The 27,931-nt window shown below is 33.6% G+C and overlaps 1 protein-coding gene and 1 long non-coding RNA gene across 4 annotated transcripts in view; one reads left to right on the forward strand and one right to left on the reverse strand.

Annotated features, from left to right (window-relative positions):
- LOC309665606 overlaps positions 1-27,931 on the forward strand; it is a 419,674-nt gene that overhangs the window by 385,147 nt on the left and 6,596 nt on the right. The window lies entirely within an intron of this gene.
- VPS50 (VPS50 subunit of EARP/GARPII complex) overlaps positions 1-27,931 on the reverse strand; it is a 128,016-nt gene that overhangs the window by 56,649 nt on the left and 43,436 nt on the right. For all 3 annotated transcript variants that reach the window (XR_014266392.1, XM_082471735.1, XM_082471734.1), the window contains 4 exons: positions 14,641-14,773; positions 11,728-11,819; positions 7,609-7,703; positions 7,175-7,273 (listed from right to left, as the gene is read on the reverse strand). Coding sequence is in view for 2 of the 3 variants with exons in the window: in XM_082471735.1 (XP_082327861.1) it covers positions 7,175-7,273; positions 7,609-7,703; positions 11,728-11,819; positions 14,641-14,773 (419 nt within the window). In the remaining variant the exon portion in view is untranslated. The remainder of the gene's footprint in view (positions 1-7,174; positions 7,274-7,608; positions 7,704-11,727; positions 11,820-14,640; positions 14,774-27,931) is intronic.

Genomic DNA, 27,931 nt, shown 5'->3' on the forward strand with positions numbered 1-27,931 from the left:
TTTTTAGATATCATTGGATGTAATCTGCCAATCTTTTGTTCAGGATTTTTACATTTATGTTCTTATGAGGTACTAGCCTGTAATTTTTTTTTTTGTAACGAACTTGTTATGTTTTGGTATTAGTGCTACGATGGCCTCATAAAATAAGTTATAAAGCATTCCGTCCTTTTTTGTTCTCTGAAAGAGTTTGTCTTGATATTACTTCTGCCTTAAATGTTCAGCTGAATTGACCAGTGACAGCAGCAGGCCTGGAGAGTTCTTTATGGAAATGCTTTGAAGCAAAGATTCAATTTCTTTAAAGATACAGGATTATTCAGATTTTCTATATTTTATTTTATCAGCTTATTAAGTATGTACAAGGAATTCGTTCTTTTCAATCTAAATTGTCAACTTTATCAGCATAAAGTTTATATCATTTTATTTTTAATGTCTTAAGATCTATAGATACCTTCTTTTTAACTGCTGATATAATTTGTGTTTCTTTTTCTTGCTCAGTCTTGCTAAGTAGCATTGTAGGTTTCTATTACACATTTACTTTCTCTTTCATTGACTTCTGTTCTTGTAATTATCTTCCCTCTATTTCTTTAGGTTTAATTTGCTGTCATTTTTTTTAACTTCTTGAAATGGAAGTTTAGTGCACTGATTTTCAAACATTCTTCTTTACCAAAAAATGCATTTAAAGCTAAAAATTCCCCCTTCTGCTTTAGCTATATCCCACAATTTTTATATCATACTTTTATTATCATTCATTTTTAAATAATTTCTAATTCCCAATATGATTTCTTCTTTAACACTGAAAATAGGTTGTTTAATTTCAAAAACCTGGCAGGTTTTCTCGTTATCTCTCTGTTATTTATTTGTAGTTTAATTCCACTGTGGTCGAAGAATATGCTCTCTATGATTTCAATCTTTTGACTTTTTTTTTTTTAAGGACTTGCTTTAGGGCCCAGCAGTTGATCGATTTTGATAAACTTTCCTTCTGCTCTTAAAAAAAATATGAATTCTTCAGCTGTCAAGTGTTGTAATATATATATACACGTATAAACATACATATACCAATATATCTATATCAATTAGGTAAATTTTACTAATATGTTGGTCAAACATATATCCTTACTGATTTTTTTGTCTGCTTATATTACCAGATTACTGAAAGTGGCACATAAAATTTCCCAACTATGATTATCAATTTGTCTATTTCTTTTAGTCTGAATATTTTTGCTTTATATATTTTAAATTTATTTTAGTAGGAATATACAAATTTAGGATTATTATATCTTCCTAACAATCTATCATCATTATGAAGTATCCCCTTTACTTTTACCAATATTTCTTACCTTAAAGTTGACTGTCTCTTAGGAATTTCTTTAATCTGATATAGAGTATCTACAAAAACCTACCACAAATATCATACAAATATCATAAAGTACTGAAAGGATGTCCCTTGTTGGCACTTCTATTCAACATTGTACCAGAAGTCCTAACCAATACAAAGGTTAGAAAGAAATATATAAAACCATCATTATTCACAAATGACATATTGTATAAACAATTCAAAAGAATTTCCAAACTATTAGATTTAATAAAATGCTAATTTAACCACCAGATCATAGGAATCCAAGGTCAATATACTAACTAAATCAACTTGTGTGTGTGTGTGTGTGTGTGTGTGTGTGTGTGTGTGTGTGTAAGAAACAACAGGAAATTTAAAATAAAAAGCAATACAATTCAGAACGTTTATAAAACCACAATATTTACATAATGTTCAAAATGGGCATGACTAGTCAATGGTGACAGAAGAATGGCAGTTACCTCTGAGGAGGTTACTGACCGAGAAGAGGTACAAGGGATACCTTGTACCTTGTTCTAGGATATTGGAAAAGTTCCATATCTTAATCCGGGCAGTTTATGTGGTGTATATATATGAAAAAAATTCATAGAGTTGTACAATAAGATATGCATACATTTATGTGAATTATGATTTAATAAAGTTTTTCAAAAGAAAAAACTGTAGTAATCTACTCACTACCCTCCCAAATTGTCTGCAATAAAGGGCAGGCCCATTTTAAAGATAAGGCCACAAATGGCCCAAGGAAACATTAATCCACTTGTGAAGGGTCACAAGGTCACAAGTAGTAGACAGCAGAGACAGGGGCCCTGATTTCCAAATCTTGTTCTTTTCACTGCAACATGGTTGGAAACAATAGTCAAAGGCAAAAATTTACTTTTTTTTCTTTCTTTTTTTTTTTTTTTTTTACTGTAAATGATAAGTTGGTTAATACCCAAATTGATTCAATAGAGCCAAAGAAAACTTCCTTTGCATCTCTTTCCCCAAGAACATTTTACACAAATTGAAAGATTTGCATTTTATTTCCTTTCTTCTATTTTACTCTAATACACAAAAAAGATGGCAGTTATGATGAAAAAGCAATGAGTATGTAGAGAACAAACTGTAATCAGATGTTGAATAACAGAACTGACTATAATCATAGTTATAGTGAAAAGCAGTCCCGATTATTACTTTAAGCACTCTGGGTGCCACCTGCATCTTTAGAAACAACACACAAGCAGGACACAAAAAACCTTCTCTGGTATACAAAAAAATACGTACAATCAAAATAAAATTAAAGAGATTTTAAAGTGCAAATATAGTGAAGGAGATAATAACCGATCTACAACGTTTCTCAAATATATTGACCTACAAGTTAAAGGAAAAATGTCAGTGAATTAGAACTGTGTGAAACACAGATCTCTTACTTAACCTAATAAAAGACTTGAAGCAATAAAATGTAGGTTCCAAAAACGAATGATAAAAGCACAAGGTTTAAAGAAGGTAGAGTATCTAATATAAGTCTTTATACATTTTAAAGAGAAGGAATTTGATGCTCAGAGAAGTAAAAAATTTGGTTAAAATCACACAGGCCATGAAGCTAGTGAGTAACACATTAGAGGTAGGAACCCAAGGCCACTGATAACACCACACTGCCCCAGACTCTTTACCAGCAGGAAGAAAATTGGAAATCAGTAACAACTGTATTTACTAAGAGGAGTTTAATAGTTGCCTACCCATTGTTATTGTGTATTTATGTGTATGTACATATATAGAGAAGAGGGAGTAGTGTAACGTAAGAGATATATATTATGAAGACATTGTTCCTTTTGTTCTCATTTTAAGTCCAAAATTTAAGCCCTCTTGTATGGTTTAGAGATGGAAAATAGTTGTACTTTTACATAAACTTTCAGTAAAACACTTCACATATTAAAAATAAATTTAACTTATTGGCACCATTATCACCAAGTCCAAAAAAAAATTATTTTCTGAAAACATTTGTCCTTTTTTTCCCAAGGAATATATCAAAGAGAGCTGCAACAATACCTCCTATCCCACACACATGCTCTTCTATGACACAACCTTACCACTCGCCAATCAAAAGAAAAAGTCTAATTTCCCTCCTCTTGAGTCTGGACCAACCTTACGACAAGCCTGTATTCAAAGGAATGTGGTAGAAGGACTGCATGACTCCTGAGCCTATATCAGAAAAGGTCATGCAGCCTCTATGTGGTTCTCTTGGAACTCTAGTTCTATGGGAAGCCAGCTGCCACATAAGAAGTCCAACCACCCTGAGATCACCACACCGGAGCGGCCATATGAAGGCATGTTGACTAACCAACACAGCTGTACACCCTTCCAGCCATCTCCACCAAGGTGCAAGTGAAGCCGTCTTGAACCTGCTACACAAGCTTTCCACCAGCTCAGTACTGCTTAGTCACCTCAGTCAGTGCTATGAGGAGTAGAAGAATCAGTTGATCCCTGCCTGAATTATTCCTGACTCACAGAATACATGTAATAATGATAAGATGATGGTTGTTTTAAGCCTGTAAGTTTCAGGATAGTTTGTTACAAAGCGATACTAGGAAAATATATCCGTGGACACTTGTAAATTAAAGCTATTATAGGTTAGGTTTTTATTTAAAGAAAAAAAAAAACCTCTTTATGAGACCTCCTATAAAACAAGTAAAATTATTGGTAACTTATTTACTACTCTCCCTGAAGCCTTAACCAAAACAACTTATTTGGCAGACGATATATGGGTGGGGGATTGGGGCTAGGGGTGCAACACATGCCAGCAGGTCAGTTCTAGAAGATGTCAGGCCCGGTATTCAAAAACAGAAGAGATGATTAAATCATTTGATCCAGACAGAAAACAAAGATAAGTATATGGATAATAAAACTGACCCTAGAAACACACATTTTAAAGACACTTAAGGAATAAACCAAACCTTAATAAACTTAAACCTTAAAAGGCAAGGAGAGACTTTTCTCCCTAAAAGGATAGGTGACCTTTCCCCTCTTCTGACATCAGTCAGTGCACCTTTAGGATCACTGAAAACATTTATAAGCTCTGAATACTAAAGTAATTAAAAATAAAAGGTACTTGTTAAATAGAATGTTTTGGCAATAGCACACTGCTACATAATTTCTATGTCACTACTGTTCAAATTAGATTATTTGTGCTTTGGGGAATTCTGCAACATCTGGCAGAAAAATGACAGCATTGGGTGTATACAAACTTAGAACCTGAACATAAAGAAACCTGGGAGAATAAAATATATCTTTGAAAGATGAGAATTTACACTGACAGATGACAGAGACTGTGCTCCCTCACACGCTCATCCAGCTTTGCCCTAGAAAAAGATAATGGCACGCAAGCTTTAATACAACTTCCACAAGCAACGTGGGTACATTTTATAAACAGATGTTCTGCCAAAGAGTAAAATGCTTCTATTTTCACCTTTTTATTATGCTTACATCTTCAAACCAACAACCTAAATGGACTGTAAAATAAGAGTAATTCGGTTCAAGAATTTCTTTATTCTCAAGAGCTCTACTTGGCAGTAGAGGACCATGAAACAAATTGTAAGCATATTTAAACACTTTAACAAAATTGAAACAGATGATCTATATTTCACCATGTTTCATGGTATTTTTCGGTATTTATGTAATATGATTTGGTGAAGGAGATATTAAATCGGAATTTAGTAGATTTAGATTCATCACTGGCTAATGTAATGACTTTCGTCAACTCAATATATATACATTGGCATCATTTCTAAACTGCCTGTCAAGTTTATCTTGCTTTATAAAGAAGCAGATGTACTTCAGAACACACTGATGGTTGGCACCAACTTTACCAAGTGATTTCATTATAATTTCCCAAATGGCAGCTGTTGGAGAGATAATGACTACAGGCAGTATATGAGCAAGACTGGTTTAAACATTGGGAAAAGAGAAGAATACTACAAAGAAAGATTACATCTTTACTCTTTTTTAACCTATTCCAATTTTTATAATACACAATGCAGCAAGAAAAAAGGGAAAGATCTGCAGGTAATACTTCGGGAGACCTTTTAGTCCAGCCACCTCATTTTACGATTGATAGATAGAACCATATCTCAGAGGGGTTAAATGATTTGTCCAATGACAGAGAGACGGCAAGTGGCAAAAATGTGGTAAGAGCCCGAGTTTACCATTTCCCAGTCCTGCTCTCCTTCTAACAATACAATACAGCCTCCTCAATGGGAAACAAGTTTCACAAATGTTTCTAACAAGAAAAGCCCATTAAAATATTGAGTGTTTTGGAAACAATAATTCATTTCGATATTTTCTAATTTCATCAAGGTGAACTTTTGTGAGGAATATCCATCATAGTCAGAGTCTAGAAATGCCCTTGCCTGGTGGCCACAGATGACAGACACCTTTTGACAGTAAGTAAAATGGAATGCAGAATGCAAACCATTAAATAAATCCATGTTTTTTGCATTACACACATCTTGCAGTCACAATGAACATCAAAAGACCCCCCAGTTGTCTTGCTGGATATAAAGCAATCTTTGAGAAATGGACATCCAGCATGCCTACATTCTGATAGGGTAAGTGAAGCTTCTGGCTCCTTCACAGTTCTTTAGCCTTTCCCATCTGTGAGTATAAGGCCCCTCTCATTTTGGACAGCAATGTGTACAGGCCAAGCCTTCTGTTTTAACAGGGCTTAAGTTTTAACAGAAAAGGAAGTGATAAATTAAGGTAGTGTTAGGGTTTCATGTTGTTCCCTTACCACTGTTTTCCTGAGGTTTAATCAATTAAAAAAATTTTTTAAATTTTTTAAACATTCTCTTCATTCAATTGCGAAACTCAAAGGCTCTGCTTTGGTACAGGATCAACTTAAATAAACTTTCAAAATAAATATTTAATAGTTTACAAGTAAGACAGAAAATGTGTACTTAAATATATTTAATAATAAATTAGTCAATGGTTTCATGTCCAGTAATCTCTCTTCTGACATAGCACATATCCCTGTGACCAGGGGTTGACTCCGAACAAGGAGAGAAAGGAGAATTTCAAATCCTAACTCTCCCCAGCACCAAATAACAACAAAATCAAAACTTAATTTTAAAAAGTAAAAATGCATTATAAAAAGTGAGCTGTAACTCAATTCAAATGATAAAATGTATATAAGGTGTACAGCATAGGGCCCAGCTTATATGAAGAAAGGTCTAATAAATATTCTCTGTCTCAGTTCAATGCTGCTTTAAGCATACAAACACATTGCTATATAAACATTCTTTCCCACCTTCTTCCACTCCCAAAACCATTCCTAGGCAACCTTTTTAAAGTTAGTAGTGATTGTTTTGCAAAGCAATGTAGTACAAAATCTTGGCTTTGTAGCTACATTCTGAATATCATGTCCTGTTCTCTGAAAGCCTTTTTACTCCTAAAAGGCACACAGTTTCAAGCATCCCCTGTTCACTGAGTGCTGCCGCTACTGATTTAACTTCCTTACTAGCTCACACCATATATGCAGGTAGAGAATAGTGGCCAGATTCTTCTGGGGATCCCTAATGTAATCATCTTTCACCCATACAGAAGTGAGCTCAATATTTTAAGCCCCTCAAGACAAAACACATATTGAAATTTACAAAAAATAAGTAATGAGAATATTTTATGATATTTTTGGTAAAAAAAACCCTTAACCATCCTAAAAAAAGCTACAAAGAAGATAGTCTTTCAAATTCAAAAGTAATTATTTTAAACCAATTAACACTATAAGGTTAAGCATTAGACAAAGGTATTCTCACTACCTAAATAAGTCTATTCATATTTTATTAGAGTTCTTACCTATGGTAGTTCTTAAAATAATTGACACTTTGTTTTCTAATAGACTCTTGCAAAACTTCAGACTTGCTACCACAGAATTCTTCTCCAACTTGCATCAACCTAGTTGGACAGAAAGATTTACATAAATTTCAGCAACATGTTTATTATAGGGAAAAAAGAGAAGTACAGGTCATCTTTATTCAAAGATAACAAATCATAAAAATTTGGATGTTTGAAGAAATTCTAAAGATCACATTGATTACAGTTTACAAACATCCAAAGGGCAGAAATATTTAAACACACTCACACATAAACCTAGCAGAAATTAGACTATGAATGTTCAATTATCTTTACTTCCATTAAGTTATACATTACAACTCAGTGATTCATGATTTCATTGATTATCATGGTTCAATAAATCAAACTAAAGAATAAGACAAGATCTCAAACACTACCTGCTGATTATATCCAAAACAAAGATGAAGTCATCATATTTGAATATAGACAAATCAGTTCCAAGCAAGTAGGTTTTTACTTTCAGCTGAACATCCTATAAAAAAAAAAAACAATAAATAAATATTTCAAGTAAATCCAAAATATAGAAAATAAGTTCTCAGAACCATTTTTTGTACAGTTACACATTAAAATGAGACAGGAATAGATTCTTAACTTGATAAAAAAAATATCTAGTTAGGCTAATAGTCAGCATATTTAGGGTGATATCATAGAGACAATTCCATGAACATCAGATATAAAAATAGTACAGACTTGGGGTTTCCCTGGTGGCGCAGTGGTTAAGAATCCGCCTGCCAATGCAGGGGATGCGGGTTCGAGCCCTGGTCCAGGAAGATCCCACATGCCACGGAGCAACTAAGCCCGTGCACCACAACTACTGAGCCTGTACTCTAGAGCCCGCGAGCCACAACTACTGAGCCTGCGTGCCACAACTACCGAAGCCCACGTGCCTAGAGCCCATGCTCCGCAACAAGACAAGCCACCGCAATGAGAAGCCCGCGCACCGCAACGAAGAGTAGCCCCCGCTCACCACAACTAGAGAAAGCCCGCGCAGCAACAAAGACCCAATGCAACCAAAAATAAATAAATAAATTTTTTAAAAAATAGTACAGAACACATCATCACTACTAATACACACACACATGCAAGATAAGAATTATATCCTCATACTAGATATACTGATAAAAATCATCATTATTTGGGCATGGTTCAGTAAGCTAGAAACCCCAAAATAATCAATTCAAAAATAATTAGAATTAATAAGATGATTGTGTGAAGTGTTTAAGTACAGTATATAAAAATTAATAGTTTTCACGTATACCTGGCTGAAGCACCTAAAAATGGAGAGATTTCATTTAAAACAAATATTGAAAACACAATATACTTAGGAATAACTTTAATAAGAGCTATCAGACCTATAACAAAAAACTAACAATTCTAATGGGATACAAAAGAAACTTCCATAAATTGAGAGTTAAGGGACTGAATACATGACTAAATACTGTAAATGTCAATTTCTCCAAGTTAATGTAGAGATACAGTGAAATTCTAACCAAAATCACACACACACAAAAACTTTTCTTCTGAACAATTATTCTAAAATTCACTAGAAATAATAGACAATAACCTCTTTTTTAAAAATAGCACTTTGAAAGGATGAAGTTATCAGTGATGATGGAGGACTTGTACCACCTATATTAAATATATTAAAAACTATCCAAAAAATGCTAGCAATATAGAGAAAAGTCAGTGGAATAGGAAAATCAGAAACAGTTCTAATACACACATAAGAGCTTAATAAACAGCAGTAAAAACTACTGCTTTCTGATTATTTACTTTTGTCAAGCATTATACTAAGAACTTTACATATTATCTTTATTTTTAAAACTAAAACATGATATAAAAACATTTAAAATAAAGGAATAGTCAAGGATTTATCAGGAAAATATGAACAAAATAAATACAGCAATGGTAATAATAAAGCAAACTAGAATTCACTGCAAAATGCCTAAGGAGAAAAGAGCTATTTTTTTAAATTAATAAAGAGAATTATGTACAATGAGGGTAAGTAAAGTGGTTATTAGCATTGCATCATCAATCAACATGGCATCTGGTATAAAAACAAAAGCTGTTAGAAATAAAAGAAAAACCTGACAAAACTACAATCATTCTGGAAGATTAAAACTCCTCCCTCAGAACAGCACAGACCAAGAAAACCACAACCAAATAAGAATATAGATGAGAATAATACATATAAATAATAAACTGCTTTAATTTACATAGAGAACCTAATTCCCAATACAAAGAAGAAATACATGGTTATTTTTCAAATGCCCCAGGAAGAACTTTAAAAGTGGGTGGTTTATTAGGCTGTAAAGAAAATCTCAAATTCACAAAAAGTAGAAATATTCCAACCCTAATTTTCTGTAGTAAAAAGAAAGAAATAATAAGCATTTTAAAACTGTCACTTCTCACGTATCAAATATTTAAAGACTAAAAAGAAAATCTTGGAAGACCAAGACTTTCATATGGTTGTATATGTAAGCTCCATGAGGTCAAGGACCATGCTTTCACCACCATCTTCTTAAACCCACAAACAGTGTGATACACATATTATGACTGATACAACCTTTTTCCCTTAAAGGTTCTGACTGAGTCAAAATGCATGGAAAATTTGCGACAATATTCTAAAAACTGAAAAGTTTTTATAATAATAATCAAGGTGATTACGATTCTGAGTTTAGTTTTATGTCAGAAATGTTAACTATCTTCTTATGCTTCTCAATCATCATTTATCATCTCTATAATAAATTTATGATGTCAATAAACTGTCACATGCTCACTTGTGCTTTGGAATTTAGCATTTCAGATATTAGAATTATGGTAGGTATAGCATATATTATATAACATCCCCAGTGGGGTCTAGGGCAGTATCCCAAAATAAAACACATTTATATCCCTTCAACATATGAATGTTCACCTTAATGGGATAAATAAATACTACAAAAAGCCAAATGACAATACTGGTCAGATTGTGCTATCAAATGAATTCAATTCCTGCCAGGTTTTGTCTGCCAGATGTGTTCTCAAAAAACATTTACTTTTCAGAGCTTTTGCCTTCTTCAATTGCATTGAGCTTTGTAATTTCAATTTAACACACACTAATGAGTTCCTAACGTACACAAAGTCCTGTGTAGAACTGGATGAGAATTGGGGTTGGAGGTGCAAAAGGGACTTGAAGTGGGCGGAGATGAAGATATTCTAAAACTTGAAACCTACAACACAATTATCTATATTCAAAAGCATGATGACTTTCATTAAACTGGCCAAACACTTAAATGATAATAGCTTTACTAAATCTTACATTTAACAGATATTCCTATATCAAGAATGACATTAGGTTGCCAGACTAGCTGTATAAAATATCAGGCCAATAATCCAAAGTACTTTGAATTACCAGAAATTCTATCATAGATTCTACAATTTCAACAAAGTATAATTAGAGCCTGTTAGAAGACTAAATCAGAAACAACTCATATCTGACCCTAGAGAATGAGATTTTCCTTTCTGTTATACATAACATTCAGAAAAAAGTCAGCCCCAACCCATAATTAATGGAAAACTAAAAATTAGTTTCATATGGTCACATCAGAAAATATAAAAGGCGAAGATCTTACCACTATCACATATTTAAATATTAAAGTATAAATTCAAATAGCATATCCAATAGAAAGTTATCAAAAGTTAGAAGAGCACTAAATTATAACTGCTAAGTGATTCTTGAGGAAATTTATGTTTTCAGTATATATTTTCCTAAACAATTTTTTCAAAAGAAATCCTATAAAAGATTTTCAAACTAAACATCAGCTTCATTAGAAAAATCAAAAATACATTTTAAAAGACCATAATATGGTCAAAGTGTCTATCGTCTTCTAAATTTTGAAGCAGTCCAAAAAGAACAAAGTTATCATCAAAGAAATTACACTTATCTAGGAAGTAAAAATTTTTAACAAATTAACAAATTTAGTTATCTGATAACAACTGAGCTACTAAACTGCAAAAGAAAAGCCAAGGAATACACATTCGGTCAATAAATACATAAGATTCACTCAAGGCACAATAATCACTGACTTAGAATTCTTCATTCTGTTCTAGACTCCAACCCAACTATGTCACCTATTATATAGTTATCCTTTTCCTAAAATTAATAGAAAAGGAAAAAACCACACACACAAAATAAACAGTATCTCAATAAGAAAACAACTTCTTTAGGAAAGCACAAATCTGTTAGGACACTAAAAGCAAAATGTGATCAAGGAATATTTCCAATGGATATTTTCAAATTAAAACTTTTTCTACTGCCACTTATAGTCAAATATAATTGACAACTAAATTACAGAACTCAAATGGTAGACTTATTCCAAAGAAAAACTAACATATGATTAGATCTGCAGGGAAAACAAACAAATACAGAAAACTTAAATACTGAATTTCTAAAACAACTTTGACATGAAGGTTTCTATTGCTTTGGTAAAAAAAATAGTTTAAAAAAACCAAACCTGCCATATTCGTGTAAGTCCATGTTCTAATTTCTTTTTTATGTAACCACGATCAAAATTTGTTTCTTCAGTACCCATCATATTACTCCCTTCTGAAAATAAAAGATGGTATATGTTTTAAAATTTGCTTCACATTTTTGTTTTCAAAAAAAAAAATTTGGATTCTCATATACTGTAAGCATGTGTAAAATACAGAAAATATTCTCAATATTTATACAACTAAAACAATGGCAAAAAATAGGAATTAGGATTAAACTCATTTGATAAAATAGACAAATTCAGACTCTGAAATGTTAAGTACTTTACACCTAAGACCACTCAGCTTATATGTGATTATAGCTGGGATTCCAACTTGGGTAGTGTTGTCCCAGAAACCAGATTCTTAATGACCCATATACTGCCTACTGCCAGGGCATTACAGGACCAATTAACCCAATTTTCAATTAATATGTTAACAAGAGTACAGAGTGCAAAACTGCTCATGCAGTGAGGCAATGATGCATACATTTAATATTTTTCATGATCCAGAATACTTTTATCCATTCCAGGTAAATAATCTAACAACGTCCAGTTCAACAAGATCAATGACCTGCCTCAAAATAATTCTCCCCCTAAAAGCAACTGAAAATACACATACACATTATATTTTAAAAATTATGCCTTTGTGCAAGTAAACTGTGCAGAACAACTGAGGATATGATCTCATCTGAGGCTAGCAGGGTACCCACTGGTAAGCAGCAAAAGGCCCTTTCATAGGCCAGGCCCCAGATACATGCCTAATGTACCTGTGACTACTCCTACAGCTTAAGCCATATCATCTGTATGGTCTGGCTATTAGGAACCCAGCAGCTCAGAGCAGTGCACCTGAGCTACAGCTTTAGTTTATTTAGAATGGTAAAGTGTTCGGACACCAGTAGTATCACTAGAGAACTACAACAGATGAACTCTAGAGGCCCTTTCAGCTGTATGAAGTTCTGTGAAGAATAACTTTTAAATTACTGATTCCTACAATTTTAGTCCTTAATGTGAATATGAGAGGAAGAATTTCTGGTGAACAAATAACTTTTTACAGCCCTAGATATTGTCAGCTGACTATTAGACTGACCAGAGTCCTCAACATTCTTAAATTATACAGATTAGGGTGAAGGAATTTTAGCAAAGAGGACTAAGTATAGAAGGTTCAAATGGAGTTTTAAGTTTGAATCTATACCCCAGTGAAAATGCATACAATACATAATACCTGTAAACTATTAGCCTGAAGCAAAAAGCGAGCTTCACCATGATGAGTATATATTGTCTTCTATACTCATATCTAAAGTATGTATTAATTTTGTTCCAAACTTTTCCTTTGGTTTCTCCTTAAATAATGTACTAGAAAAAGGAAAAGAGGTGCTGAGATATCTAAACAGGTACCATATCTAGAAAAAAATAAAGGTTGCCAAAACAAGATAAACTTTGTGGGGAAAAAATCCCTTAAGCCCAGGAATTCCCTAAGAAAAATGAAATTTAAAAAAAAAAAAAGGCCTATAGACATTTCATTATTATTATAATCATCTCTCTTGATCCATTTCCTTTGATGATATTAACAACAACCAGTGTAAGCACTTTTTACATTTTCTCTAAACTTTATAGCAATCCTACAGGTAGATGTGTTACTACACTCTGAAGCTTTCTGTTTGTTTTGTTTTCTTAAGCTATCATTTTAAGGAGCAAACTGAGGCCTGGAGATGATAAAGTGACTTCTTCACATTCTCGCCTTTGGTAAATGGCAGTCAAACCTTGAAGCGAAGTATCTCTGACTGCAAAGCCCATACTCCCAGAGGTAGTAGAGGAATTGGGTAAAAATAGTCTGGCCTAGAATCCTGGCTCAATGCCCACCCCTGTTTTCTGCTTTCTCCTTTCTCTCTCTTCCTTTAAACCTCTTCCTCCCCCAACAATATTTCTAAAAGAATGAAAATCCTTCCACAGAGTTTACCTTTCTTATTTTTTGCTATCTATATTTATGAGCTTCTTATGAGTCAAGATAAATATTAAATGTATGTCTTCTATATTACCAAAATCCTATGTTTAATCAAACTAAGATTTGAGCATTCCTCCACCCACCCAATCACAGAAACCAAACACTTCAGAAATTAGAAGTTACTAAAATAACTTGATTGACTAGCTATATTAAACTGTATGTAATACAAAAAAACAGGTACAGTATAATTTATTTTGCCCATACTAAATACTGGTAGACTCATTTATTACTTTTAAAAGTATTTTGAATACTTAATCTTAGCTATTGTTCAAGGATAATCACTTAAGATATATAATTACATGAATGAAGTAATTTAAACATGCCTAGTTAACATAATTTTCAAAGATTTGCTCTTTATGACTACACCATAGACATTTAAAGTTGTATTTTGCTTTCAAAGATGATATTTAAAAACATCATCTTTTATGAAATTTTTATGTCCTGCTATCTATTTTCAGGAAGAAAAGTATCAGTATAATTATTAATTCTTAGAATCTAGTTTTATTAGTACAACTTGAATATTAGCAAAAAAGACTTAATATTGAACATTAGCATTAATTTTATAGTAAATTTGGACAGACCAATGTCCTACCTAGTTTGCAACTCATTTTTTTTTAAAGCTCTTTCTTAATAACTTAGTCCTAAGGTCATCACCACATATTCCTGGAAACTGGTAATACCTATCACATAAGAAGTCCTTTGGCCCAGTTAATCCCCAAAGGTAATAGAGTTTTTATAGTAGCTGAATCACTTTCTCTGGTAAACATTTAACCTATGGTCATCATGGTCCCTGAAATTCTAAAAGTATAGCTGTCCCTTTTCTTTCTCCTTACTCCAGAAATACGGCATATTTATAGTTCAGTTTTTAAAATCAAATCAAAATAATTTCCTACCAGAAGCAGAAGTAGTATCCTCACTGTCATGCTTTTCATGCCATTCCATAGTTCTGTAATAGCTGAGCATAACCTCCCACAGTGCTTTGCACAGGTCAGCAAGGCATGGAATATAGCTGTCTGGTGTAACATGCTGAAGAAAATGACAAGAGCCAACTTTCAAATTATCATGTTTACTTTAACACAAAGTTAATCAAAATAAAATGTTATGGTGTCAATCAAATGCACTGAAGAATTAGATAAGAAAATTTCTTCCACTGATATATCTAAAAAGAAAGTTCAATGGCAAGAAAATTTTGTTCAAGTAATTCCTATTTCAACATGGCTTTTTAGTATTCATTAGGAGTATCAGTCCATATACTATGAATCCACATACTACTGAATGGCAAGTGCTCTCATAACCAGGAGTGCAAACTTCCCCAAATATATTTTTTCAAAGCCATGTTCTTAGCATGAAATGCAGCTTCACACTCACCCTTGGACCCAAGTTACAACTTGCAAAAAGGTGGTCATATTTTACAAGTCAATCATTTTATTTATGTAAATTAAGTAAGTACCTTTGACAATCTGCAAATTGTGTAAATCACATGGATATAGATATTTCATATTTGACAACAGCATTTTAAAATGTTTTATATAACATGGCTATGAAACAATATGTGGTCCCAAATCTTCTCCCTAAAGGAAATGAATGGATTTTTCTCCCTCTATCCTTTGTAAAAACTATCAGTTTGTCATTCTGCCCTTTTTTTCTGCAGGTAGAGTAATGCCTCGATTCTATTTTGCAGGCTTTCTGTCACAATGGAGCATCTGCTCCATCAGTTGAGATTTCATAGCATTTCTTCAATTTGTAATCAATCCACCACAACTGATCATGCTGATAAAACACTGAAAGGCTAATAAGACTATGATGTAAGCCCCCCAAAATAAATAGCTAGTAGAAATAAGCTATATAGAAAGTATAGCTATGGTGTTATCAAGGCTCAGGAAATCCCAGTTGGTAGTCGTCCTCTCTCTTTCAAAAAGTATTTTTTCTCTCCATAATGATTTCCCCCTCCTCTAAATTCCCCATTTACTAAAACATTCATTCATCAAGCAATTAATAAGAATACTAATTTGTATGACTCAGCAAGTACACTTTTGTGTAGGCACGTCAAATCTCTGAAATTCAACTAAGAAGTAGTAAAATAAAGTTGTTAACCACTGGAGTCAGACTGCCCAAGTGGGGCTTATGCCAAGAACAGTACAATGGTTCAATCTTATAGGATCTATTAACATAATCTGTCACATTAATAGGTCTAAGAAGAAAAACAAAATGATTGTCCCCAAAGATGCTGAAAACCCTTTGACAAAATTCAACAGCCGTTCCTAATAATAACTCATGAGAAAATAAAAATGGATAAACATTTCCCTAAGATGAGGAAACTTTAGTGCATACCCACTGTGGTCAGGAAGAAGACAAGGATGTCCACTATCTCCACTACTTTTTAACTATGTTCTTGAGGTACTAGCCAATGCAATTAGACTAGAGAAAATGATAAGAAGCAAAAGAATAGGAAGAGAAGAAATAAAACTACTTCTATCTGCAAATGACATAATATACCTAGAATATAATTCCTAGAGAATGAATGATAAAACTCAAACAGTAAAAGAATTCAGCAAGGTAGCAGGTTATAAAATTAACATATAAAAATAACAGAATTCATATACACAAATAATAACTATTTATAAGATACAATGGGGCTTCCCTGGTGGCGCAGTGGTTGAGAATCTGCCTGCCAATGCAGGGGACATGGGTTCGAGCCCTGGTCTGGGAAGATCCCACATGCCGCGGAGCAACTGGGCCCGTGAGCCACAATTACTGAGCCTGCGCGTCTAGAGCCTGTGCTCTGCAACAAGAGAGGCGGCGATAGTGAGAGGCCCGCGCACCGCGATGAAGAGTGGCTTCCGCTTGCCACAACTAGAGAAAGCCCTCGCACAGAAACGAAGACCCAACACAACCATAAATAAAATAAATAAATAAAATTTAAAAAAAAAGATACAATGAATGAGAAATCTCCACTTATAATAACAACAAAAAAGATAAAAATTTTAGGAATAAACTTAACAAAAAATGATCCAAAATTCTATGAAGAAAACTGAAAGACATAAAGGTAGACTTGAACAAACAGAAAGACATCCCTCACTCTTGGTTAGGATGTCTGAACATCATCGAGATGTCAGTTCTCCCTATGTTAATTTATGAATTTACTGAGATACCAATAAAAACAAGAAATAGATCCGGCCTCATATAAAAATATGGTATACGATAAAGATGGCATCTCATATCACTTAAGTGAAGACAGTCTTTTTCATTACTAGTGTTGGGACAACCTGATAGTCAGTTAGAAAAAGACTAAATTAGATCTACTCCTCACACCATCCACAAGAACAAACTCCAAATGGATAAGACAGCTGAACCTAAAAAATAAAACTATACTAGCACCAAAAGAAAACATGGGTTAATTCTTCTCTCACCTTGATATAGGTAAAGGCTTTCTAATTATGACTCAAAATTCAGTGGTAATGAAAGTAAAATTTGATAAATTTTACTACATAAAAATTTTTATAAATTTTCTATAACAACAACAACAAAACAACAGTAAACAAATCAAATGATAAACTTGAAAAAAGTATTCACAATACATGTAACAATAAAAAAAATCTCACATTTATAATGAACTCTTAAAAATTTTGGGGGAAAAGACCAAAAATCCTATAGAAAAATGGGAAGAAGATATAAACACACTTAACAGAGATATAAAGATGGCCCTTAAATATTTGAAAACATATCCAACTTCACTCATAATAGGGCAAATGTAAATTAAAACTACAGTAAGAAACAAATTCTCAGGCATCAGATCAGTGAAAATTTTAAAGCTGCCCGTTAACAAAGATTCTCCCCTTGACCAAACTCTAGCCAGCTCCCTGAGCCCTCTCCTTCATTAGGCCTCAATCTTGACCTACAAAGAGTTGAACAAGACACTAATGTAGTTTCTAGCAGCTCACGGCCACAACCCTAGGATGACCCTAGCACCCCTTAAAGTGCTTGCCTGAGAAAAGTCAAGGCTGCCAAAAGAATATATTGTTTGTTCCAGCTAAAACCTGAAGATAGGGCCCCTGTCTCCCAGTCTCTGAGGGAGAAGGTGGGAGCCTAACCCAGATGGGTTTCACATGGACCAAGCCCCCTTGTTTTTTGTAATTTTTCACTTCCTTGCTTCTTCTGAGCCCCTGCTCATCCCCCTTCCTAGTCCCTCTTTCTCCCTTTACAATGCCCAGTGACCCCTGTACAAATGGAAGCTGAGTTCAGTTCACAATGGATTCTTTTCCCCATTACAACAGTATATTACTGATTGAAATCTGTCCATACCACTTTAATTAGTGTCCAGTTTTGTTTATCTTTGATACCATATATACTCTGTTGGCAAGGTTGTGAACAAAAAAACAGGAACTCTCATCCACTGCTGGTGGGAATGCAAAATGATACAATTCTCTGGAAATGAATTTGACATTGTCTAACAAAACCACACTGTCTAACAAAACTACATGTGTATTTTCCCTTTGACCCAGCAATCTCACTTCTAGGAATTTATCCTGAAGGTGTACTTCAAACAATGTGAAAATACATACGTACAAGGTTATTCATTGAAGGATTATCTGTAACTGCAAAATATTGGAATCTATCTAAATGTCCAAACACAGGAGATCAGCTGGATAAACTATCTTCACACACAAAAAAGAGCACTTTGCAACTGTGAAAAATAATGATAAGCAGACATATACATTTAAAAAAATTTTTAAATAAAAAATTTTCCCTTTCATATGATACATATACATGTGAGAAAGGGAAAATTTATATATATATATATATATATATATATATATGTCATAAGAAATAGAAAAAAATTTAATGATATATCTGCCTATCATCAAAAAAATAAACACAGTGAATATAAAGAAGAAAACACTGAAGTCAGTTACCTGTAAGAGGTGGCGTGGGGAATAAAAATGGAAGGAACACAGGAGGGAGTGAAACTTCTGAGTATACCGAATTGGCTATGGGTACCTATTTACAGAAAAATTAGAATGGCTATCCAGATTTACACATGGCTTGCAGAGATCAACACAAGTATTTCTGCATACTTATGCCATAATTTGGGGTAACTTTTTATGTTGACTTTCCCTGTTTACTATTATAATTACTACCTTTACAATGAACCAGTCTTGCTTTTTTCCTTGGTTTATTTTTACCACATCATTACAACTGACATAGCTCTCATACCACACACATGTAATGAAAACCGATGATGCACAAGGTCAGGAAAAAGCTAAAAGCAGAGGACAAAGAAAAGCAAAAATCACGAAAACATTCTGGGCTGCAACTCAAAAATCATTCACCGGAATAAAGGTACTCTTCTACAAACTTTCATAAACTCAACTTTGCATAAATTTGTGTTTATATTATGCAAATAAATTTAATCTAATTATATCCCAACATATCTTTCTGACAGATAAAAGGAAGGCAGTGTTAGTCTTATTTTTCCCAAAGAAAAATTATAACTATACAAATAATTGTGCTATAGCCCACCAATTAACTTTTATTATACTTGCCACAGTTTAACAAACCAGAAAATTGAAACTTGGAACTACTACCTTCTATTCTCCACCCAACCACTGTCTAGCTACATTATTTGCCTATTTATTCAAGGAAAAGGAGGTTCTTTACTGTGTTACGTCTTGACTATTTGCTAAACTTTAATGAGTTTGGATGAGATTATACACACAGAAATGTTTATATGACATTTTTTTCAGAAAACGTTGAAATTATTTAGTGAAATTATACCAAGTTTTTTCTCACCAAACTTACTCAAGTGTAAATAATTCACAAATCTAGCTAGGCCAATGCCCATGTCTAAAAGTCTCCCAAACTTACCTTCAAAAATGTTCATATGTACAAACATAAGACTGTGATGTACTGAGCAAGATGATTCTTACCTAAATTTATATTCTAAAATAGAAACAAATGTATAGATTCATTATACTAAATACACAGAAAGTAAATAGTTTAAGAAAATAGGCAAGGTGGGATAGATATATAAATATTGTTTTTAATAGATTTAAGCCAAAATGTGTTCATCTCTGTACTTGAAGACTATGCTGACAATAAGAGTCATTTCATTTTAAAGTTGGACTCCAGAAACCACTTTCCCCTATACTGTGCAATCAACTAGTGTCAATTCTCAAAGCAACAAATGCTTCTGATGCTTTTAACACCTTATCACTAAAATCATTCATAACTAGCGCTCTCTCGTTAATTTATAAAAATCACCTCCAAATTTCAAATAGAGAATCTTATTACACAGACATGTGTGAACCATAACTATAACAAGACAGATTCAAAGAAACCAACAAATAAGCAAATAATTGTATAAGTAATCAAAAAATAAAAGGCAGCCCAAGAAGAGAATCTGAGTTTCTGAATTACAACTTCCACTCAGACATCAATTCTTCTTCACACCAGCAGAGCATAACAGAAAGAGAACTAGACAAGAAATTGGAAGCCCTGCATCCCAGCCAGCACCAATTCCACAACTTACCAGTCACATGCCCTTAGATAGTAAACCACTCTGGATATCTTAGGTTCACCTTTCATGAAACAGTGTTAGAGATTCCTGGATCTGCTACCTCTTCATTGGTTTAATCCATTCAGTTATTACTAGATACCTAACACTGCAACTCAGTTCGAGTCCCAATTAATGGGTGATTCATTTAGTATAAAACCAGGAATACCAAGGCAGAGGAGATCCATATTGCAATTCCAGTTCAATGTTCTTATCACGTATCAATGATAGCAACGAAAGCCTTGAATTAAGCAATTTAGAAAATATTCACACAGTGAGACACCCCAAAGAACTAAATAGCATGCCTTAAAAATTTTTTAAGAAAATATGGGAAATAGAAATTTACTTATCAAACATTTCTCTGTGTTCCAGAGCTATTTTCCACTTCCATTCTAAAGCTAGTAGTACCAATTTATTCAGGAAACATTGAGAGGTGAGAAGAAAAGAGGAAAAAGGTATAGTATTTCAGAACTATCTCAAAAATCATGCAGAAAAGGAGGAATATTTTAAGTAACCTAGGTTTTTTTTTTTGTAACTCACAACCTCGTTACAGATTACATGTCTGGTAACCAGTGATCACAGGTAACAAATATCCTGGGGGGCAGGATTTAGAGAAAATTCACAAATCCAGATGTTACAATGCAGAAAGCGCAACACAGCATTACAACTAAGCTTCACTATTCAAACATCAAAATTCACTCCTTAATCAAATCTTGATTAACACTTTCACAGAATCCACAGATCTGATTTCCAATCTCATCACTATCAGTTAAGAGTAAAACTTTGTACCTCCCATCTCTACTATTAACCATCACAACCAACCTACCTGGTCAAAATTAAAATGATGAAATTAGCTTGTTAAAACCAGCCACATCTCAGCCTTAATTATAAATAATAAATTTAATAAGAATCTAGAGGCCATTTTCACAGAACAGTGTAAATTCAGAAATGAATATATGCAGCCTTTTCAAATCTGAAGCACACAATGAAAAAAATGTCACCTTCTGAAAGTTGCTTCGGTGCAAAGTGGTAAATATGGAAAAAAGAGGCCTCTAAATTTAGCCTTTTAGTTCATATTAATTTACTTTTATACCCATCAGAAATCTCTATTACCAATTACCTACAAAAATTTCAGGAAGATGATTTTTTTTATATTAAAACATCAAAATAAAAATTCTTACTTGCTCACGACTCCAGCATTTCACTTCATATATCTAACGCCAAGGGATAAAGCAAATAACCTAGAGTCTCTCTGAAGCTTTAAAAACTATGACTCTCCATAGGTAAAATATGCATATGCTGTAGCAAAACTTTCCTTATACTAAACTAGATTCATTCATGATTTAAAAACATGAAGTGCAAGCCATAGCAATCAGAGAAGAAAAAGAAATAAAAGGAATCCAAATCGGAAAACAAGAAGTAAAACTGTCACTGTTTGCAGATGACATGATACTATACATAAAAAAATCCTAAAGATGCCACCAGAAAACTACTGGTGCTGATCAATGAATTTGGTAAAGCTGCAGGATACAAAATTAATGCATGAAATCTCTTGCATTCTTACACACTAACAACGAAAGATCAGAAAGAGAAATTAAGGAAACAATTCCATTTATCAGTGCAACAAAAAGAATAAAATACTTAGTAATAAACCTACCTAAGGAGGCAAAAGACTTGTATGTAGAAAACTGTAAGATAATGATGAAAGAAATCAAAGATGACACAAAGATAGAGAAATAAACCATGTTCTTGGACTGGAAGAATCAATATTGTGAAAATGACTAAAATACCCAAAGCAATCTACAGATTCAATGCAATCCCTACCAAATTATCAATGGCACTTTTCACAGAATTAGAACAAAAAATTTTTTAATTTTTATGGAAACACAAAAGACCCTGAATTGCCAAAGCAATCTTGAGAAAGAAAAACAGAACTGGAGGAATCAGGCTCCCTGACTCCAGACTAAACTAAAAAGCTATAGTAATCAAGACAGTATGTATGGTACTGGCACAAAAACAGAAATATAGATCAACAGAACAGGATAGAAAGCTCAGAGATAAACCCACGCACCTATGGTCAACTAACCTATGACAAAGGAGGCAAGGATATACAATGGAGAAAAGACAGTCTCTTCAATAAGTGGTGCTGGGAAAACTAGACAGCTACATGTAAAAGAATGAAATTAGAACACTTCCTAACACCATACACAAAAATAATCTCAAAATGGATTCGAGACCTAAATGTAAGGCCAGGCACTATAAAACTCTTAGAGGAAAACATAGGCAGAACACTCCATGACATAAATCACAGCAAGATCCTTTTTGACCCACCTCCTAGAGAAATGGAATTAAAAACAAAACTAAACAAATGGGACCTAATGAAACTTCAAAGCTTTTGCACCGCAAAGGAAACCATAAACAAGACGAAAAGACAACCCTCAAAATGGGAGAAAATATTTGCAAACGAATCAACGGACAAAAGATTAATCTCCAAAATATATAAACAGCTCATGCAGCTCAATATTAAAAAAACAAACAACCCAATCCAAAAATGGGCAGAAGACCTAAATAGACATTTCTCCAAAGAAGACACACAGATGGCCAAGAAGCACATGAAAAGCTGCTCAACATCACTAATTTTTTAGAGAAATGCAAATCAAAACTACAATGAGGTATCACCTCACACCAGTCAGAATGGCCATCATCAAAAAATCTACAAACAGCAAATGCTGGAGAGGGTGTGGAGAAAAGGCAACCCTCTTACACTGTTGGTGGGAATGTAAATTGATACAGCCACTGTGGAGAACAGTATGGAGCTTCCTTAAAAAACTAAAAATAGAAATACCATACAACACAGCAATCCCACTCCTGGGCATATACCCTGAGAAAACTGTAATTCCAAAAGACACATGCACCCCATGTTCATTGCAGCACAATTTACAATAGCCAGGACATGGACGCAACCTAAATGTCCAACAATAGAGGAATGGATAAAGAAGATGTGGTACGTATATACACTGGAATATTACTCAGCCATAAAAAGGAACAAAATTGTGCCATTTGCAGAGACATGGATAGACCTAGAGTCTGTCATACAGAGTGAAGTCAGTCAGAAAGAGAAAAACAAATATTGTATATTAACGCATATATGTGGAATCTAGAAAAATGGTACAGATGAACCTATCTGCAAAGCAGAAATGGAGACACAGACGTAGAGAACAAATGTATGGACACCAAGGGGGGATGTAGGGAGTGGGATGAACTGCGAGATTGGGACTGACATGTATACACTACTATGTATAAAATAGATAACTAATGACAACAGACTGTATAGCACAGGGAACTCTACTCAGTGCTCTGTGGTGACCTTAATGGGAAGGAAATCCAAAAAAGAGGGTATATATGTATACATATAGCTGATTCACTTCGCTGTACAGCAGAAACTAACACAACATTGTAAAAAACAAAACAAAACAAAAAATACAACAACACAAACATCTTGGTGAAAAAAGTCATTCTCATCTCCCAGGCATTTTATCATTAATACTAAATATGTATTTACACATGAAAACATTATGTAATATGTATGGTATGAATAATGCCAACTTGGAACTAAGTAACTAGCACCCTCTAAATTGTGAAATACACAGAAGGGGTCTCCTTTACTACCATCCTCAGTTTTGTCTAATTGCTGCTAAATGGCCTTAATCAAATGGAAAGCTTAATACTATAAAACAAGCAAAGCTTGTGTTATCAGAATATATATCTTTCAAAGTTTCAAGTAATAAAATGCTGTGAAACCCTATGCTAAGATTATCACCAAAAATGGGCAGTATTTAAATGTAAAAAGACAAATTAAGAATATGGTTTCTTGGCAGGTTTTGAGAATGGCTTTTACCAGTAAATTACTTTGTTTCTGCTGGCAGCTGTGTACCACATCTTAAAAATAGGTTGGCTCTTTAACATTCACCCCCATCCTACACACACACACACACACACACACACACACACACACACACAAAATCACCCAGCAGTCTAAATTACATTGATAGTTTTAAGGGTTCATAGACTTGGGCATCACACCTGAGCCAGTTTCAAGTGACTAGAAAACCCCTTCACTTCCAGCCAAGAGAGGGAAAGCTGGTTACTCAGATAACATCAGCCCAAAGCATGTTCTCCATAGGCACTCATTAGTTCCAGGGTATGGTAGAAACCACCAAATCATCATACTTGGTTTAATCCAGTTAAATCAAGCCAGACAACCTACTGGTTCCTTTCACTTGCCCTATGCTCTTCTTTCATGCCATTGCTCAGGATATTTCCTCTGTATCCCTGGTACTCAGCCACATACATCGTGCTTCTTGAAATCCAAAACCAACTCAAAACTTGCAGGCTCCTCTTTTGCCTCCTTAAACCCTTAAAAAACTGTGTTGATCCCATTGACACTACTGTATATGTTGTTTGAACTTTTCTTATTCTACCTCTGATCATAATTAATGTGACCTTACTAGGTTACAAACTCTTTACAACCTTATTTACCCTTGCTGAGCTGAACCCATTACTTGATTGATTAACAAAAGCTGGGTAATGACAAGGGAAACTGGTTTATACTAAGTCAGAGCGCTAAGAAAGTGGAATCTTGCATCTTCTACCAGCATCCATGAAACAGTAACAGGCTAGCTTGTTAATCTGCAAGTAGGATAAAATTTCAGACCCTTCACAGTTCTTGACAATCCAAAGAGTAAATGGCAGGGAAAAAGGAAGAGACGGATAAACTTTCCTTATCTTTTGATCATTAAGTTTTGAATATTTAAAATTACCAAAACTTATTTTTTATTTTACCTTAAATATTTAGAAACCAATATATAACTCTTATATTAAAAAAAAACAATATATAACTCATATAAAAAAATTAGCTGGGTGCTACTATATAAGTGATAAGAATAAATGTGACATCTGAATTCTTAGAGTATTTTAAAACTGATCTGATAAAGCAATCAAGTAAATAGCATTATTCCTCCAACTGAAAAGGTTTCTCTAATAAGAAAGGAAAGGTCCACTTACCTATCCAATCAAATCAACCAAATTAACCTCAACAATCAATGAAATGTCCCTGTTTAATTTCCTTCACATCCTAAATATGCCTGAGTGACAAACTACATAAATTAGTATTGATATGCTACCTTCTGGTATCTGACAATTAAGCTATTAAATATAAAATAATCAGCATTCATGTGCACAGGGAAAAGGATAAAAGCAGACACTACTGATGAGGAGCATAAGTTGAAACACACTTTCTAGAGGGCAATTTTGGAAATATAAACCAAAGCCTTCGGCAATGCAATTTTATTTTTCATCATTTATCCTAAAGAAATAATTAATGATGTGTGCAAAGATTTAGCTTTAAAAATATTTACTACAGTGTTATTTATGTTATTTCCAACTTTTGTCATTATGAACATCAAAGAATAAGAAACTGGTTAATTAATCCACAGGATCTCTTACAATGAAGTACTGTCAAGCCACTAAAAGGTATGTGCATAGCATATATACTGAAATGAAAAATTGTTTATAATGTAGCAAGTGGAAAAAATGTTCTAAATCTGTGTGTACAGCATAATCCTACTTTAAAAAGATATTTGCTTATATACATATTAAAAGAACCAGCTCTGCATACAGAAATATTATTTTTTATTTTCTTCTTTTGCTTATCTGTATTTTCCTACAATCAATGTTTTAGGTGTATAATTTAAAATACATGTATTTTAAGAGTAAACATATTAATTAATGATTGCTGAATTTGAGCGACTACTTATATAATCAGTATTCTAACTCCATAAAGACTGTGAGTGATATAAAAACATATAAAGAGACTAGTTTAAGAAGCCATAAAACAGGAAAAGGATAAGAAGGCAGTTAATTCTACAGAAAACCCAAAACAAGATGGTTACTACAAATGAACATTAAATTTAGCGCTGAAATTCCTGGCAGCTTATCATCATAGAGAGTCTGTATACTCTCATACTATTTGATAAGAGAAAATATATTAATTCTTCGCAACAGAAAGTGCCCTGAGAATTTAAGAACAGAAATAAGCTTTTTGTCTCAAAAGAGGAAATTTCTCTAGGCTCTTATATGAACATCAAAATAAACTATACCTTCAACAGAGATCTTGCTAAAAATATTTATTGACCCTCAAACTGCCACTGAATTACAATTCAATATCAAGAGGTATTATTTATAAGAATCAAAAATTTAAAAACTAGAAGAATGGAACATTTGATGAACCTTTAGTTGGCCTTTCTATGATGTATGCATGTAAAAAACCTGTAAAAGTACATGGCATGGAGAAAGCGCTCAATGTTGGTTTTCTTTCCCTCTCACTTAATCAAATCTGAAAATTGATTATGTCAACACCACACAAGTTAGAGACAAAGAGGTCAATCCAATATACTAAAGAAACATTTACTAAACACCTCCAATGTGCCAAAAGGAGAAAACACATATTGAAATTATTTCAGAAAGCTTTTTCTAAAAGAAGCATTACATTTTCCCCCAAAGTATTACATTATCAAGTTCATTTCAAAAACAGAACTCAAAACTCATTAAAAGCATTTCGAAATGAACAGTTGAAAAATGGTTGAGAACACTGCAGCCAGCTTATTCAGCTCTATTATCATAAAATTAATCAACAGTATCCTAATTAACATCTTGAAATAAGCTCCCAAGGGAAACCCATCAGCCTGCCAAAAAAAAAATGTTAAAAAAACAACATTTTTTTTAAGAAAACTGATGCATACTTCATAAATTTTCAAAAAACCTACAAAAGGTTTCTCTACAAGGTCACTAAATAAAGAGCTTCCACTTGATGTCTTTAAATCTCTCCACAAACTGGTGTGAACATGTAGGGTACATCAATGTATTGATAAATGCAATCACAAAAAGGCTTTTTAATCAGATAAAATAACCACTATGCCCCTTTACATTGGCCCTTGCCAGAAATGAGATTTAATTCTCATTTGAAACTTTTGCTTCTAAGGAGTAGTCCTTTATTTGTGCTTCAAGATAATGTACATATTTTTTAAAAGAGCCTAAATTACTGATCTAAAAACTGTAAGTCGATACATTCAAGAAAAAACAGGAAACTAGAGAAAGATAAACTATAAAAAGAAAAATTGTGCCTTTAATTAAGTCACTTAGAAATTACAGTTTAGTAAAGAAAGTACACTCAATTACAAAATGACTTCAAAAAGTTCATAGTCAACTAAACTTAAACTTAGAGCAATGGTGACAGAACACAAATGGCAGACACTTCATAATGGGACAGTATGCTGCTGGCCTTAAGAACACTGAAGTTCTCTGTTTACCAGAGAAAATAAAAAACAGAACACTAATTTTGCCCCAGGTTTCTTTGTAAAGGAATGTCCAAAAAGAAGAAAAAAAAAAAAGAGTTCAATTTCATTCTAGCCCATTTAGTAATAGACTGATGTCTGTGAGTGGTTTAAAACAATACTGTGGGGCTTCCCTGGTGGCGCAGTGGTTAAGACTCCGCCTGCCAGTGCAGGGGACATGGGTTCTAGCCCTGGTCCGGGAAGATCCCACATGCCACGGAGCAACTAAGCCCATGTGCC

The sequence above is a fragment of the Balaenoptera physalus genome, assembly GCF_965194825.1.
Source record: "Balaenoptera physalus genome assembly, chromosome: 8".
Taxonomy (NCBI): Eukaryota; Metazoa; Chordata; class Mammalia; order Artiodactyla; family Balaenopteridae; genus Balaenoptera; species Balaenoptera physalus.